Below are 17,702 nucleotides of genomic sequence, written 5' to 3'. Positions count from 1 at the left end.
TGATGCTGGCAGTGGATTTGCCATATATGGCCTTTGTGAAGTTTAGCTGCGTTCTGTCTATTCCCACTTTGCTGAGAGTTTTTATCATAAATGGGTGCTGGATTTTATCCTATGCTTTTTCTGCATCTATTAATATAAACATGTGGCTTTTATCTTTCATTTTGTTTATATGGTATATCACATTTATTGATTTGCAAATGTTGTACCAACCTTGCATCCCCAGAATAATCCCACTTGACAACAGTGTATGATCTTTTTGATGTATTCTGTATTCAGTTTGCTAAAATATTGTTGAGGATTTTAATATCTATGTTCAAGAGGGATATAGGCCTATAATTTTCTTACTTTGTAATGTCTTGATCTGGTTTTAGAACTAGGATGATGCTGGCCATGTAAAATGAGCTAGGCATATTTTGACAAGGAGAGGTATGAGTTCTTCTTGGAATGTTTGGTGAAATTTGCCTGTGAAGCCACCCAGTCCGGTGCTTTTGTTTGTTGGTTACTGCTTCAAGTTCACTAGGTGTAATCTGTTTATTCACATTCTATGATTCTTCCTGATTTAGTTTTGAAAGATTGTATGTTTCTAGGAATTTATCCATTTTTTGCAGATTATCCAATTTGTTGGGATATAGTTGTTTATAATATTTTCTTACAATCCTTTGTATTTTGTGTCAGTTGTTACTTCTCTTTCATTTCTGATTTTATTTATGAGGGGCCTCTCTCTTTTTTTCTTGATGAGTCTGGTTAAAGGTTTGTCCATCTTGTTTAACCTTTCAAAGAATTAGCTTTTGGATCATTGATCTTTTGTTTGTTTGTTTTTAGACTCTATTTCATTTATTTCTACTAAAATCTTTATTATTTCCTTCCTGCTACTCACATTGGGCTGTGTTTATTATTCATTTAAGTGTAAAGTTAGATTGTTTATTTGTGCCTTTTATTGTTTCTTGAGAAAGGCCTGTAATGCTATGAATTTCCCTCTTAGGACTGCTTCCCTGTGTCCCATAGATTTTAGGTTGTTGTGTTCTCATTTTCATTTGTTTCAAGGTATCTTTTGATTTCTTCCTTGATCCCATTGTTGACCCATTCATTGCTTAATAACATGTTATTTAGCTTCTATGTCTTTGTGTATTTTTCAGTTTCTTCTTGTGATTGATTTCTAGTTTCATAGGATTATAGACAGTAAAGATGCTTGACATGATTTCAGTCTTAAATTTTTTCAGACTAGCTTTGTGTCCTAACATGTGGTCTATCCTGGAAAATGATCCATGTGTGCATGAAAAGAATATATATTCTGCTCTGACAGGTTTGGCTCAGTAGATTGAGAGCCAGCATGTGAACCAAAAGGTTACTGGTTCAATTCCTAGTCAGGGCATAGCCTGGTTGCTCCAGGTCTCTAGTTGGGCTTGTGCAAGGGCCAGCAAATCAATGTTTCTCTCCCTCTGTTTATTCCTCCCTACTCCTCTCTCTAAAAATAAATGAATAAAAAATTTTTTTAAACAGTGTATATTCTGCTGCTTTTGTGTGAATGCTCTAAATATATCAGTTAAATCCATTTCATCTAGGAGTGTGTCCTTTAAGGCCACTGTCTCTTGTTGATTTCTGCCTAGATCTATCCATTGAAATCTAATGGGGTGTTAAAATCCTCTACTGTGACTGTGTTTCTGTCAATCTCTCCCTTTATGTCCATCAAAATTTGCTCTGTATAATTAGGTGCTCCTATGTTGGGTACATAAATGTTTACCAGGGTTATATCCTCTTGTTGGATTGTTCCCTTTATCATTATGTAGTGTCCTTCTTTGTCTCTTACTATAGCCTTGGTTTTAAAGTCTATTTTGTCATATATAAGTATTGCTGTCCCATTTTTTTCATTTATGTCATCATGAAATATCTTTTTCTATACCTTTGCTTTTAGTCTGTATGTATCTTTCATTTTGAGGTGGATCTCTTGGAGATAGCATATATGTGGGTCTTGTTTTCTTATTCATTTAACTACTTTATGCCATTTGATTGGAGCATTTAAGACATTTACATTTAACGTGATTATTGATAGATGCATGTTTATTGACACTTTATTTTTATTATTTCCCTTTGTTTTTTTCTTCTGCTTCTATTTCTCCTCCTCCTCCTTCTTCACATCCTCTTCATCCCCCTCCTTTACCTCCTTCCCCTCCTCACTCTTCCCCTTCATCTTTTTCTTTTCCTTTTTCTTCTTTTCCTCCTCTGACTCCTCCTCCTCTTTCTTTTTGGAGGCCCTTAATGTTTCTTGCAATACTGTTTTGGTGGTAAAAACTCCTTTAGCTTTTTCTTGTCTGGAAAGCTCTTTATTTCTCCTTTAATTTTAGATGATAGCCTTTCTGGGTAATGGAGCCTTGGTTGTAGGTCCTTGCTTTTCATCACCTTGAATATTTCATGCCAATTTTCTTCTGGCCTGAAATGCTTCTGTTGAGAATTCAGATGACAGTCTTACGGGAGCTCAGTTGTAGGTAACTAACTGCTTTTCTCTTGTGGCTTTTAAGATTCTCTCCCTGTCTTTAAGCTTTGGCATTTTTATTATGATGTGTATTGGTGTGGGCCTCTTTGGGTTCATCTTATTTGGCCTCTTTGTGCTTTCTGAACTGTGTGTCTTTTTCCTTCACCAGGTTAGGGAAGTTTTCAGTCATTGTTTCTTCAAATATATTCTCAATCCCTTGCTCACTCTCTTCTTTTTCTGGTATCCCCATGATGTGGATGTTGTTATGCTTCATGTCTCTAAGGTTTCTTTAACTCACCTAATTTTTAAAATTCTTTTGTTTTCTTTTTTTATTAAACAGATTTTATTTATTTTTAGAGAGAGGGGAAGGAAGGGAGAAAGAGAGGGAGAGAAACATCAATGTGTGGTTGTCTCTCGCATGCCCCTACTGGGGACCTGGCCTGCAACCCAAGCATGTGCGGCCCTGAGAATTGAACCAACGGCCCTTTGGTTCACAGTCCAACACTCAATCCATTGAGCCACACCAGCCGGGGTCTTTTTTTCTTTTTTCTGCTCTGCTTGGATGTTTTTTTCTACCTTGCTTCCAAATCACTGATTCAATCTTCTGTTTCATCTAACCTGTTTATTCCTTTCAGGATATTCTTTATTTCAGATATTGCATTCTTTATTTTTGACTTGTTCCTTTTTATGGTTTCTGTGTCTTTTTTCATGCTGTTGAGCATCCTTATAATAATTACTTTAAACTCAGTATCTAATAAATTGCTTGGCTCCATTTCATTTAGCTTTTTTTCTGGAGAATTCTTTTATTTGGGGTCTGTTTCTTTGTCTTCTTATTTTGGATCTCTTTGTGTTTGTTTTTATGGATTACACAGATCTGCAAAGACTGTGGTGCAGACCTGCCAGATGCTGACTGTGACTGGCCCCGGACAACCTGTTTGTAGCTGTCAGTAATCCACAGCTTGTGTCTCTCTCTGCTGGTCCTGGGTGGGTGCAGAAAGGACCAAGCTGTGCACCAAGGCTATCTTTTACCAGCACCAGGCCTATGGAGGGTCAGCTAAAGTCAGAGTTCCACCACTGCGTGCAGGATTTCTGTTAGGCTTAATCATTGTGCCTCCAGCTCTACTTCTCAGCAGCCAGGCTTAAGCTCCATAGGGTAGGGTGACAGGGATTCTTGCGAGTGGGTCATTTACTCGCCTCACCCCCTCCTGCCCAGCTGATGCTGTTTGGGCAGTTGTGCTCTGCCTGAGAAAAATGGCTTCTGCAGTATGAGTAATGACTCAACACAGAGATCCTGGCAGCTGGCCCTTCAGCTCTTTCCTCAGAGCCATTAACCCCAGACTGTCCTCACTTGGCTGTGCCAGAGCCCAGGAAAAGTGGCAGTCTTGTTGTCATGATGTAGTTTCTTCTGTAAGTCCTTGGTTTCTCTCCAGCTTCTCTCCAGCTACTGTTCAAATGGTTATTCAGGATGATTTTTCTATAGCTTAGCTGTAATTCTAGTTTGGTCCTGGGAGGATGTTAGTGTAGCTTCTACCTACTTTGCCACCATCTTGGATCTTGGAGTGAGTCTCTTATAGATAGCATTTGTAAAGGTTAGCCACCATATGTCTTTTTTTTTTAAGATTTTATTTATTTATTTTTAGAGAGGGAGGAGAGGGAGAAAGAGAGAGAGAAACATCAATGTGCAGTTGCTGGGGGTCATGGCCTGCAACCCAGGCATGTACCCTGACTGGGAATCAAACCTGCAACACTTTGGTTCACAGCCCGCACTCAATCCACTGAGCTAGGCCAGCCAGGGCTTTCCATATATCTTTTAATTGGAGCATTTAATACATTTGCATTTAAAATAATTGTTCACAGATGTATATTTATTTTTTAATTCATATTTTTATCATTTTTTCTTCTTCTTAGAGAAGACCCTTTAACATTTCTTGTAGTGTGTCTTGGTGTGGGCCTCTTTAGGTTCACTTTGTTTGAGACTCTGCGCTTCTTGGACTTGTCATTTATTTTCTTCACTAGGTTAGGGAAATTTTCCATCATTATTTTTTTCAAATAGGTTTTCAATTTCTTTGCTCTTTCTCTTCTTCTGGAATACCCAAGATTCGAATGTTGGTATGCTAAAGTTGTCTCAGAGGCTCCTTGTCCTATCCTCATTTTTTTAAATTCTTTTTCCTTTTTCTGTTCTGATTGGGTATGTTTGTCTTTCTTATTTTCCTAATTGCTGATTTGATCCTCTGCTTCATCTACTCCAGTTAGTTACCTTTAATATATTCTCCATTTTATTTAATGTATCCTTTATTTCTGATTGGTCCTTTTTTATGTTTTCTATCTTTACTTTTATGTTTCCTGTCTCTTTGTTGAAATTCTCACCAAGTTCATCTACTCTTCCTCTAACCAGTGTTTTGAACTTTACATCTGGTAGATTGCTTGTCTCCATTTTGTTTAGTTCTTTTCCTGGAGTTTTGTTTTGTTCTTTTATTTGAGACATGTTTCTTTGTCTTTTCCTTTTGACTGAGTTCCTTTTTTTGTTTCAATGTGTTCAGTAAAGCTGCTACACCTCTCAGTCTTGGTAGAGTAGACTTATGTAGTAGGTGTCCTATAGGGCCCAGTGGCTTAGCCTACCTAGTCACCCAAGCTGGGTGCTCCAGGTGTGCCCCTGTGTGGACTGTCTGCACCTTTTTGTTGTAGTTGAGCTTTGATTGCTATTGGCACATTGATAGGAGGGATTGACCAGGCCAGTTGGATGCAAGGACTGGTTGTGTGCAGGATCTGCTGTTCTGGGGCCAACCTCACAGAGCAGAGCTCACTTCAGCAGGGCTCAGGTACCTGCCAGTTCACCCCTTGAGTGTGTTGATGATGGATGTGGTTCTGTGGTGCTTCAGTGTGGTTTGAATCTACCAACGGGGTGCAGTGACTCTGGGGTCTATTGGGAGGTGCAGGCCAATGTTAACTGCCATCTGTGCCCTGCCCGGGGCCACCTGGTATGAGGTACAAAGCAATTTGTAGCTGGCTGTTGCATATGTTGGGCTTGGAGGCGCACAGTGTAGGCCAATCTGTAAACCAAGGTTGGCTGCTGTTAGTGCTGGACCTGGGGCCACTTATCGAAGGGTACATGGTACACAGAGGCCAGATGCTACTTGTTTGAAACATTTTAGGAAAGTCAGCATCATGCGCCAAGAGAGGCCATTAGTATGGAATAGCCATTGGAACAGGTTTGTATGGGCCTGCAAATTGGGTCAGATAGGGCCTCAGGGAATTTCCAGGGTGGGATGAATAGTATAAGCTAGGTAGATGGAGACTTAGATTTGCTACCCACCTGCCCACTCATTTGAGGGAGGGTCTAAGAAGAGGAACAATGGCCTCTATCAATGCTTCTGTCTGGGAGACAGCTGCCCCTCCAGCCCTCCTCCTGAAGCCTGACAATTCAATTCCTTCCCATGTGTCCCAGATGCCTTTCAAGCTGCTGCGCCAGTGCTAAAGCTCAGAATGAGTATGTCTGTGCACAGGGATCCCAGGAGCCTCCGTCTCACTCAGCCATAATCCCCACTGGTTTTCACATCCAAAAATTATGGAGACTTCTCTTCCTGGCCCTGGAATCCTGGGCTGAGGGTTCTGCTGTGGGGCTGAGACTCTTTGCTCCTCAGGAGGGATCTCCATAGCCAAAATATCCCTCCCTATTTCACCACCACCCATGGATGTGGGACCAGCCCTTTCCATGTCTCTGCCCCTCCTAATCTTGATGTGGCTTCTTCTTTATATCCTTAGTTACTAGGACTTCTGTTTAGCTAGATTTAAGGCATTTCTCAGTGATGATTGTTCTGTAGTTTAGTTGTAATTTTGAGGTGGTTGTGGGAGGTTCCAATTACTGTGTTTACCTATACTGCCATTTTGATCAGAAGCCTCAAATAGTGAAACCTGACCTTCTTTGAGGACTCTTCTCTTTTTTTTAATCCTTACCCAAAGATACATTTATTGATTTTAAGGAGGGTGGGGAGAGACATTGATGTAAGACAGAAACACTGATCAGTTGCCTCCCCTATGTGCCCCAACAGAGGAATATACCCACAACCCAGGCATGCACCCGGACCAGGAATCAAATCTGTGACCTTTCTGTACATGGGATGACACTCCAACCAACCAAGCCACTCCAGCCAGGATGAGGGAGGATTCTTTTTTTATTTTAATTTTTAATAAACAAGTTAGATGAGCTCCTGAGAGCACTTTGCTTATGATTCAGTCATTTTTTGCAGTCTTGATATATGACTTTTGAAGTCATTCTGACCTTGGTGCAAACATGGCTTTGCCATGTGTGATTTTAGTTAGTACTTTAAATCCTTTTAGGGCAAGAACTGTGTCTTATGTGTTTGATCTATATTATTAGTTCTAACTTAATGCCTAATACATTATAGGGATTTAGTATATGTATCTTGCAAAAAATGAAGTTAATTAGTCTGAGTCTTGGCTTTTTTTTTTTTTCATTTATAATACAGGGATTAATAGTCCCTTTTAGGCCTTGCTATGATAACTTTTTAAATAATACAGTAGATCCTTGAATAATTTTTTTTCAACATTGTTTCATTATAACATTGGTGAAATGCTATAGGAATTTAACTCATGTTTATATCAATTAGCCTGTGGTAAAATTGGTTCCTGATACATTGTTTCATTTAAAGTCACAGAACCTAACAACAGTGTTAAGGGAGGACCTGAGGTAGCATAGGAACTTGAGTCCGGGATTTGAAAATACCAGGTGGCCACAAAGCCAAGTTAAGACCAGGTAGCCTGAAGGAGCACAGGCAAAAATGTCATCACCTCTGCACTCCCTACTCAGAAATGCAGAGGTAGCTGATTTTATCTCCCTTCTAGCTTCCTGCTCATCCTACTGACCAGCATGTGCAGTTGAATATGACCTTAGGGTGGCAGTAATGAGCAATCCGGCAGGTGTACAAACATAGTTTATCAGGCAACACATCTGGAAAAGGAAGTCACCTGACCCTGAAATGAAAAATTCTGAAAGCCCACTTTTTTTCAAAAAGCTCACCAGCTCACCTTTTCGAGCAAGCCTGCTTTGTCCTCAGCTTATAAAAGCAGCCAAACAGAGCCAACCCCAGAGCCAATTCAGAGGACCTTCCTTCCTTTATGCTGTCTCCCTTGTGCTCGAGCATAAGCTTAATAAAATCTGGCTGGAAACTTCTCTGGGGTTTCCTCTCGATTTCTGTTTTGGGGAACCTAAGAACACCAATGCCTGGTAATAGACATAATAATCAAAATAATTTTAGGACTGTATAAATGTCACAACTCCTTAACTGTTAAGGACTTGACATTCTGTCCTTTGAAGGGAATTGTGAGGCTGATGTGCCCCCGGTGAAAATGGGTTTGACACCCCTGACCTACAAAGCTGTAAATTAGAGGTTCCCATAACCCCCTCCTTGGGTTTGATTAATTTACTAAAGCAGTTCATGGAACTCAGAAACATTTTACTTAGTAGGTTACCAGTTTATTATAAAAGGATATAACTCTAGAACAGCCAGATGGAAGAGGTACATAGGGCAAGGTATAGAGAAAGGGTACAGATCTTTCATGCCCTCTCCCAGCACACCATTCTCTCTGAATCTTCATGTATTCACCAAACCAGAAGCTATCTGAACCTGTCCTTTGGAATTTTTATAGATGCTTCATCACATAAGCATGATTAATTAAATCATTGACCATTGGTGATTGAACTCAGAGTCTAATTCCTCTCTCCTCCCAGAGGACAGTGGTGGGACTAAAACTTCCAACGCTCTAATCACATAATTAGTTCATCTGGTGACCAGTCCTCCTCCCCAATTTTTAGGTGCTTTCCAGAAGTCACCCTATTAACATAAAATCATAAAATCAGTTGTGGTTGGAAGGGGCTTATTATGAATAATGAGGTACCCCTTTCACTTTTATGAGTTTGAAGGCATTTCAGGTACCAACGACAAGAGACCTAATATTATAACAAAAGATGCTTCCATTGCTCTTATCAGTTAGGAAATAACAATGGTTTTGAAAGCTGTGAGCCAGGAACTATGAACCAAAATATATATTTATTATAAATCATAATATCACAGTGATATTTTCCATCCTTGAGTTTTATTTAACCTCATAGAAACTTGTATGTCATCTTTATTTTTTATTTTTTAAAAGTTAAAACTTTATTTAAAATTAAAAAGGTTTACAAATTTTCTCTGCAGCTATTAAATATTCTGATGGCTTCAAGACGAGGGAAAAGAATATAATTATTGTTTGAAATGAACTATTTAACTGCAGAAGGATTCTACAACTTTATAGAATGTTTCATTGAGTTAATTTTGTTATAAGTACAGTACCAAAGTGATTTTAAATGAAATATATTAGTATTCTCCTATGAGCATACTAATATGTGATACTGTCGTGTGAAGAGTTGGCTTTTCTTCATTACAGATCGACATCAGTATCCATGTTGTGAGCACATGAATGACTGTTGTTTTGCTTATAGTTACTATATAGTTTTCATAATTTTCCTCCACTCTTCAGTTCTGGTATCTCAGTTTTATTGATCTTTTGCTGCAGAAATGGTTCCCATGTCTCTGTCAGTTCTGTAGAATTTTTGAAGGAGACGATATGCATGATATTGTTGTAGCATTAGTTGAGGTGTAAGGTAACCTCACATAGCTCTGTCGGCAGAGACAGGGTTTCCTCACACGTTAGCACGTGTGTGTGTCATGCCCTTTCAATCTCTGGAATAAGAAGTGATCATTGGAAGGGAACAATTGTGAGTAGAATAAGATGTTTTTTGTGTTGGTTTTTTTTAAAATAAGTTGTAGGCTTATGCTAGTTTCAGAAATAACTGTATGGCTAGAAGGACTTAATACCCAAACTAGAGTCAGAACTCACAATGCTTACATTCATTACTCCTAGGAGCCAAAATAATAACCCAATACACAACACTCTTATCTGAGTGCAGAGAGCATAGGTAACATCTTCTGAGGACTTGTAGGCTTGTGCTTCTAAACCCTATGGGAATGCTTAGAATTACAATTGATGTTCCTTACCCTGAAAGGACCTTTGTAATTTCTGATGAAGAGTTGGCTTTTCTTCATTTCAGATCGACATCAGTAAATGCCATTATTTAGTGGATTTGGACATCATGAGAGAAACACCCCGGGAGCCAAAATATGCATCCAATAGAGAAGAATGGATCAGCTTGGCCTACAGACCATTCCTTGATGCTTCCAGGTATGTGTCCTTAATCCTAAGAGATGTACAATGATTAGTAAGGATGGAAATTAGAAACTAGGATCGAAAAACTTCTAGTCCCAAGCTGACACTAGTAGCCATCATTTTATTTTATTTTCATTTGGATCAAAGCACATCTATCCTTGTCCAGTTTCCTGAGAAATCTAAAAGAGTGCTTTCTTTTTTTAGGCACCAGAATAATACAGAGTATATTCTGTATTATTATAATACAGAGTATTATTCTTCTGTATTATTAATACAGAGTATATTCTGGTATAATCCAAATAAAAAAATCTAAGTAAAACAGGTAGATCAATTGAAAAAAATACAAATAAGTGTTTGACATTGATTCTTTTTGACAACAACTTTAGCTTAATTTTATCTAAGGGTATTCTAACACAGGAAGATTGACTATGTCATTTAAGGAGCTAGAAATTCATACCCATTGTTTTTAGTCACAAGATTTAGTCAGGGATGGGATAGGCTTTACTAGATCTTACATAGAGAGACTAAATAGACCAGTGCTTGCTGGCTCTTCAGAAAAGTCTCAGAATTAACGATGAGAGGGCAGTCAGATGAAGGAGTAATGGTGGGAGCAGGGGGTGGTGGGGAGTGAGCTGAAAGAGTCAGGTTGTCTGGGCAGAGGTCCAGATAAACAGACAGTTGAAGTTAAGGAGGTTTGGTGGGGCCTGGTGGGCAGTGCCCAGGATCCAAGAGGTCAGAGAGCAAAAGGTAGAGGAGCGGGTCTTAAGAGGCAGGTCTAGGACTTAAAAACAGGGAAGAAAATGTTTTTGGAGGAGAAGATTATCAGAAGCTACTGATAAATCAAGTACAGTGAAAAATAACTACTGTTCATTGGATTTGGCAGCTGATAAAAGCAATTTTGGTGGAGTAGTGGGGCAGGAGGACTTGAGAAATTAGAGAGGTCAAAGCACAAACACAAGGACAAGAATTGAAGAAGGCAAAACCACATAGGTCGTTTAGAAAGTTTTGCTATAAAGGGAAACAAAGAAATAGGGCCATAGCTGGTGGTGGGTACAGGGAATTGATTCCTTCAAAAGATTTTTATCCTTAGGGCATAATCCTAGCAGGATTTGCCAGGTCAAATTTACAATAGCCAAGTGTTGGAAGCAACCTAAGTGTCCAACAGTAATTCAAGGGATCCAAAAACTATGGTACATTTATACAATGGAATACTACACAACAGAAAGGAGTTTCTAGCCATTACGACAACATGAATGGAACTGGAGAGCGTTATGCTAAGTGAAATAAGCCAGGTGGGAGAAGGAAGATGGCAGCTTTGCTCTAGGCAGCATTTTTCTCGGTTTCTGTGAAGAGGAGGGAAACTCACGGATCGGTGGAGAGGCAGAGCAAGTGGACTGGGTTACTGAATCACTTTTGAAAGCAGGACATCGGGGATTATTGTGATCACTGGAAAACCAGACGGTAGGGAGACTACTTCGGGACAAAAGGGACCCGGGGATCAGCGCAGGGTCTGGGGGTGTGCAGTCCCCAGGCCCTGTGCTCCAGGATCTGCCTCAGGGCTCCCAGGAGAGGGGAGTTGCTGCTCCCTCCACCAAATACGGGGATTGAGCAACTCCAGGGGAGAACGTGTTCCTTGAAGGAACAGATTGGCCGGTTGGACTGGGAAAAAATCGCCCATGGACTATGAACACCCATCCAGAGACCTGGGAGTAGTGAGGGCCCCCAGCCAACACGACTGCCCCTGGTCGGGAAAGGCACCAACACCCCTGGCCCGGTTGGGGTGCGGATCGGTGGAAAACAAAGAGCTGGGAAGGACTCCACTCGAGCCCCATCTGGAGGCCTGACTCGCGCGCTGTGAACCCAGGGGGCTCGCGCACTCCATTGAGAAGCCTGACCCGCGCTCGTTGTGAACTCGGTGGGGGGGGGGGGGGGGGGCGGGTGTCGCGCACTCCATCGGGAAGGCTGACCTGCCCTCCCTGTGAACTCGGGAGGGTCGCGCACTCCATCGGGAGGCCTGACTCACACGCGTGCTGTGAACCCAGAAGGGTCGCGCACTCCATCAGGGAGCCTGTCTTGCGCTCGCTGTGAACTCGGAAGAGCCGCGGCGTGGCGTTTAGGGTGATCCTAGAGCCCGAATCTCAAAAGTTTGGTGGAGGGGCACACACTTTTACGATTCCCAGGGAGGGCACAGTGAATCCCAAAATATCTCAGGTGCCTTCTGAGATCATAGAGCTGGAACCCTGTAGGACCCCGGAGTCCTGGAAGAACGCGGCAGTGAGCTCTAGAGAGCGAGTATGCTTGGGAGCACCCAGGGTACCTGACAGTCTTGCTGAGATCTGACTGGAAGAGAGAGAAGCATTTCAAAGGTCCCTCAGCCAGCTGAAGCCAGCAAGATCAGGAAAACTGGTCTGGCCAGTTAGAAACCAACAAGAGGTTTTTCTTATTTTGTTTTGTTTGGTTTGGCTTGGTTTGGTTTGGTTTTTGTGGCTGTTGTTGGTTGATTGATTTTATCTTGTGTTTTATGTGACATTTTATTTTTCAATTCCTATTATTTTTATACCTCGCAATCCCTTATGTTTCTCTTCCATTCATCCTAATATTATTCTTTCCACTCCAAATTTATCTCTCCTGCACTACATCTTCTGCTTTTCTTTCCTTTCTTTATTTCAATCTTGCAAGTTACTGTAAATTTGTATTATATTTTTCTCACTTTTCCGACATTTTTTATTTTAATAGTATTTTGGTATTCTTTTTCTTTCTGTATAATCTTCTTTGCTTGGCTGGTTATACTGTCATTTGATAGGTTCCCCCTGATATCTCAGTCACAATGTGTTGATAATTTACTATTCTTCATCTGTGTTCCATTAGTACACCTCTCAAGGTTCTATACTCTTTATTCTTGTTATCTAGATCTCATCAATTCTGCCAAGAGACTGTCACTATACTATTACTGTTAATAAGACCTAGTTCATACAATTGTAAGTACTACTCAATACCCCTACCTGATCTCAGCCCACCTTGCAATTTTCTGAACTATACTCTTGTGGGGGTTGTCTCTATTCTTTTACACACTACTCCTATATACTAATCTTTACTCCAATCTTACCTTAGAATCTGACCTCCCACAGCCTCACACCTTCTAGATACAACTAACAATCCTCTCGTCCCCAGTAAGAGTCTTACCCTCTTTCCATCCTTTCTAAAACGTGGATACTGGGGTGGAGGATCACGGTTAACACTATTAGGAGCAAAAGGATAACCCATCCCTCCTCTACTGGCTGCTAATGGAAATATCATAGTAGATTGTATTGCTGTCTTAAACCATTTCACTTTACTCCTCCAACTCATCACAAAAAAAGAGTAGGGGGAAGCTGTGAACACTAGGATACACGAAGGAGATTGCACCACTGAATCTCACAAATATTCTACCACAGAAGTTCACACCATAATTTCAGGGAATCAGAACAGATCAATTTAAGAAACAAGAAGAAAAACGAAGAAACTCATGAACAATGAGAAAACAAAGAAACAACCCTCAATTGAAGGGAAACAAGGAAGCCTCAGGAAAAATTATAAATGAAATAGAGGCAACTCAACTATCTGATAGTGAGTTTAAAACAATGATTACCAGGAAGTTCAATGAACTCACAATGAGCTTTCAGAAATTAGAGGGAAACTACATCAACCTCGCTGCAAACTATATAAACATGAAAAAGGAAATAGAAACTCTCAACAAAGGTCAAGAGGAAATGAAGAATACAATTTCTGAACTGAAGAACACTGTAGAAGGAATGAAAAGCAGGATCAATGAAGCAGAAGATCGGATTAGCGAGCTGGAGGACAAAGTAGAAAACAACATCCAGAAAGAGCAAGAAAAGGAAAAGAGGCTCAGAAAGAATGACGAGGGATTAAGAGAAATGCAAGACAATATGAAATGTAATAATATCCGTATAATAGGGATAGCAGAAGGAGAAGAAGAAGAGCAAGGGATCTAAAACCTAGTTGAACAAGTAATGAAGAGAACTTCCCTAATTTGATGAGAGAAAAAGTCACACAAATCCAGGAAACACAGAGAGTCCCAATCAAGAGGAACCCAAAGAGGCCCACCTCAAGACACATCATAATTAAAATGGCAAAATTTCAAGACAAAGAGAGAATCTTAAAGGCAGCAAGGGAGAAAAAGGAAGTAACATACAAGGGATCCCCAATAAGGCTAGCAGCTGACTTCTCAATGGAAACACTTCAAGCCAGAAGAGAATGACAAGAAATACTCCAGGTAATGAGAACCAGAGGTCTGCAACCAAGGCTACTATATCCAGCAAGGCTCTCAATCAAGATAGAAGGCCAAATAAGAAGCGTCCCAGACAAAAGCTGTCTAAAAGGATACACCTTGACCAAACCAGCTCTGCAAGAGAACCTAAGGGACTGCTTTAAGGAAGGGAAGGAAAAGAGAGAGAGAGAGAGGAACACATGTACATAAAAGACAATGAATAAGTACCTATCAATAATACCCTCAAATGTAAATGGATTAAATGCTCCAATCAAAAGACATAGAATAGCTGAATGGAAAAGAAAACATGACCCACATATCTGCTGTCTACAAGAGACCCACCTCAGGATAAAAGACCTACACAGGCTGAAAGTGAAGGGCTGGAAACAAATCTTTCAAGCAAATGGACAGGGGAAAAAAGCCGGGTTAGCAATACTCATATCAGACAAAATAGACTTCCAAAAAAGGTCCATAAAGAGAGACCCAGAAGGTCACTTCATAATACTCAAGGGAAGAATCCATCAAGAAGAAATAAATATTGTAAATATATATGCACCCAACATAGGAGCACCGAAATACATAAAGAAAATCTTAGAGGACTTCAAGAAACATGTGGACAGCAACACAATTATAGTGGGGGATTTTAACACCCCACTATCAAAAATGGACAGATCTTCTAAACAAAATATTAACAAAGATATTGTGGCATTGAAAAATACCCTTGATGAAATGGACTTACTGATATATACAGAGCCCTCCATCCAAAAGAAGCTATATATACATTCTTTTCAAATGTAACAGAATATTCTCAAAGATAGACCACATGATAGGACACAAAACAAACCTCAAGAATTTCAAGAAAATTGAAATCATACCAACCATTTTCTCAGACCACAGGGACTGAAGTTAGAAACCAATCCCAAAGAAAAAAACCCAAAACACTCAAAATCATGGAGATTAAATAGCATGCTATTAAACAATGAATGGGTGAAGAATGATATTAGGGAAGAAATCAAAAGGTTTCTGGAAACAAATGAAAACAAACTCACAACAACCCAAAACTTATGGGACACAGCCAAGGCAGTCCTGAGAGGGAAGTTCATAGTGATACAGGCCCACCTAAAAAAGTTAGAAACATTCCAAACAAACAACCTAACCCTACGTCTACAAGAACTCAAGGAACAACAACAAAGGCAGCCCAGAGCAAGCAGAAGGGAGGAAATAACCAAGATCAGAGCAGAATTCAATGACATAGAGACTAAAAGCACAATTCTAAGGATCAATGAATCCAAGAGCTGGTTCTTTGAAAAGAAACAAAATCGACAAGCCTTTAAGCAGACTCATCAAGAAAAAAAGAGAGAAGACCCAAATAAACACAATCAGAAATGAAAGAGGAGAGATTACAACAGATACCACAGAAATACAAAGGAGTGTAAAAAATTACTACAAAAAACTGTATGCCAAGAAATTTGAAAACTTAGGTGAAATGGACAAATTTCTAGAAAAATATAATCTTCCAAAACTCGATGAAAAAGAAGCAGAAAGCCTGAACAGACCAATAACAACAAAAGAAATTGAAGCAGTAATCAAAAAATTCCCAACACATAAAAGCCCTGGACCAGATGGTTTCACAGGAGAATTCTACAAAGCATTTAAGGAAGAGCTAACCCCTATCCTTCACAGAGTATTCCAAAAAATCCAAAAAGATGGGAGTCTCCCAAACTCTTTTTATGAGGCCAACATCATCCTAATTCCAAAACCAGATAAAGACACAAGAAAGAAAGAAAACTTCAGGCCAATATCACTGATGAACATTGACGCTAAAATCCTCAGTAAAATACTGGCAAACCGCATCCAACAATACATTAAAACGATCATACACCATGACCAAGTTGGATTTGTTCCAGGGATGCAAGGATGGTTCAATATTCGCAAATCAGTAAATGTAATACATCACATAAACAAAAGCAAAGACAAAAACCACATGATGATATCAATTGATGCAGAAAAAGCATTTGATAAGGTACAGCACCCATTCATGATAAAAACACTCGGCAAAGTGGGAATAGAGGGAGCATTCCTCAACATAATAAAGGCCTTATATGAGAGACCTACAGCCAACATCATACTCAATGGGCAAAAATTAAAATCTTTTCCACTAAGATCAGGAACAAGACAAGGCTGTCCACTTTCACCACTTCTATTCAATATAGTACTGGAAGTTTTACCCACAGCAATCAGACAAGAAAAAGAAATAAAAGGCATCCAAATTGGAAGGGAGGAAACAAAACTGTCACTGTTTGCAGATGACATGATAGTATACATAGAAAATCCTATAGACTCTACCAAAAAACTGCTTGACGTAATAAATGAATTTGGCAAAACAGTGGGATACAAAGTCAATATCCAGAAATCAAAGGCATTTCTGTACACCAACAATGAAACAGCAGAAGCAGAGATCAAGGAAAAAATTCCATTTGAAACAGCAAAAAGAAAAATAAAATATCTAGGAATAAACCTAACCAAAGAGGTAAAAGACCTGTATTCAGAAAACTATATAACACTGAGGAAAGAAATCAAGGAAGACACAAACAAATGGAAACATATACCGTGTTCATGGACTGGAAGAGTTAATATCATCAAAATGTCCACCCTACCCAAAGCAATTTACACATTCAATGCAATTCCTATTAAAGTACCAATGGCATATTTCACAGACATAGAACAAACACTTCAAAAACTTATATGGAATTATAAACGACCCCAAATAGCTGCTGCAACTTTGAGAAAGAAAAGTAAAGTAGGAGGGATCACAATACCCGACACTAAACTATACTACAAGGCCACTGTAATCAAAACAGCCTGGTACTGGCATAAAAACAGGCACATAGACCAATGGAACAGAACAGAGAGCCCAGAAATAAGCCGAAGTCTCTATGGTCAATTAATATTTGACAAAGGAGGCAGCAACATAAAATGGAGTAAAAATAGCCTCTTCAACAAATGGTCTTGGGAGAACTGGACAGCCACGTGCAAAAAAATGAAACTGGAGCACCAACTTACACTATATACAAAAATAAATGCAAGGTGGATAAAAGACTTAAATATAAAATGTGACACTATTAAAGTCCTAGAGGATAACGTAGGTAGGAAAATCTCAGATATTTCACACAGAAACTGTTTTACTGACTTGTCCCCTAGAGCAAGGGACATAAAGGAAAGGATAAACAAATGGGACCTCATCAAAATTAAAAGCTTCTGCACAGCTAAAGAAAACAGTATCAAAATTATAAGAGAACCAACTGTATGGGAAAACATATTTGCCAATGATACCTCAGACAAGGGTTTAATCTCCAAAATATATAAAGAACTTACAAGACTGCACTCTAAGAGAAGGAATCCAATTAAAAAGTGGGCAAAGGACTTGAACAGACACTTCTCCAAGGAGGACATACAGAAAATCCAAAAACACATGAAACGATGTTCAATATCGCTAGCTATCAGAGAGATGCAAATTAAAACCACAATGAGATACCACTTCACACCAGACAGAATGGCCATCATAAACAAAGCAACAAACAACAAGTGTTGGAGAGGTTGTGGAGAAAAGGGATCCCTAGTGCACTGTTGGTGGGAATGCAGACTGGTACAACCACTATGGAAAGCAGTATGGAACTTCCTCAGAAAACTAAAAATAGATCTGCCTTTTGACCCTGCAATTCCACTGCTGGGACACTA

At 39.7% G+C, this 17,702-nt stretch overlaps 1 protein-coding gene across 8 annotated transcripts in view; it reads left to right on the top strand.

The window, feature by feature from the left end:
* The window catches only part of ALG9 (ALG9 alpha-1,2-mannosyltransferase), a 137,131-nt gene that overhangs the window by 95,458 nt on the left and 23,971 nt on the right, over positions 1-17,702 (top strand). For all 8 annotated transcript variants that reach the window (XM_045839511.1, XM_045839544.1, XM_045839521.1 and 5 more), the window contains one exon: positions 9,579-9,709. In XM_045839511.1, coding sequence (XP_045695467.1) covers positions 9,579-9,709 — 131 coding nt within the window. The remainder of the gene's footprint in view (positions 1-9,578; positions 9,710-17,702) is intronic.

Source organism: Phyllostomus hastatus, unplaced genomic scaffold (assembly GCF_019186645.2).
Source record: "Phyllostomus hastatus isolate PE091 unplaced genomic scaffold, TTU_PhHast_1.1 phas_contig_113, whole genome shotgun sequence".
In the NCBI taxonomy this organism is placed as follows: Eukaryota; Metazoa; Chordata; class Mammalia; order Chiroptera; family Phyllostomidae; genus Phyllostomus; species Phyllostomus hastatus.
Note: the sequence above shows the minus strand (reverse complement) of the source record. Positions and strands in the feature narration are given on the sequence as shown.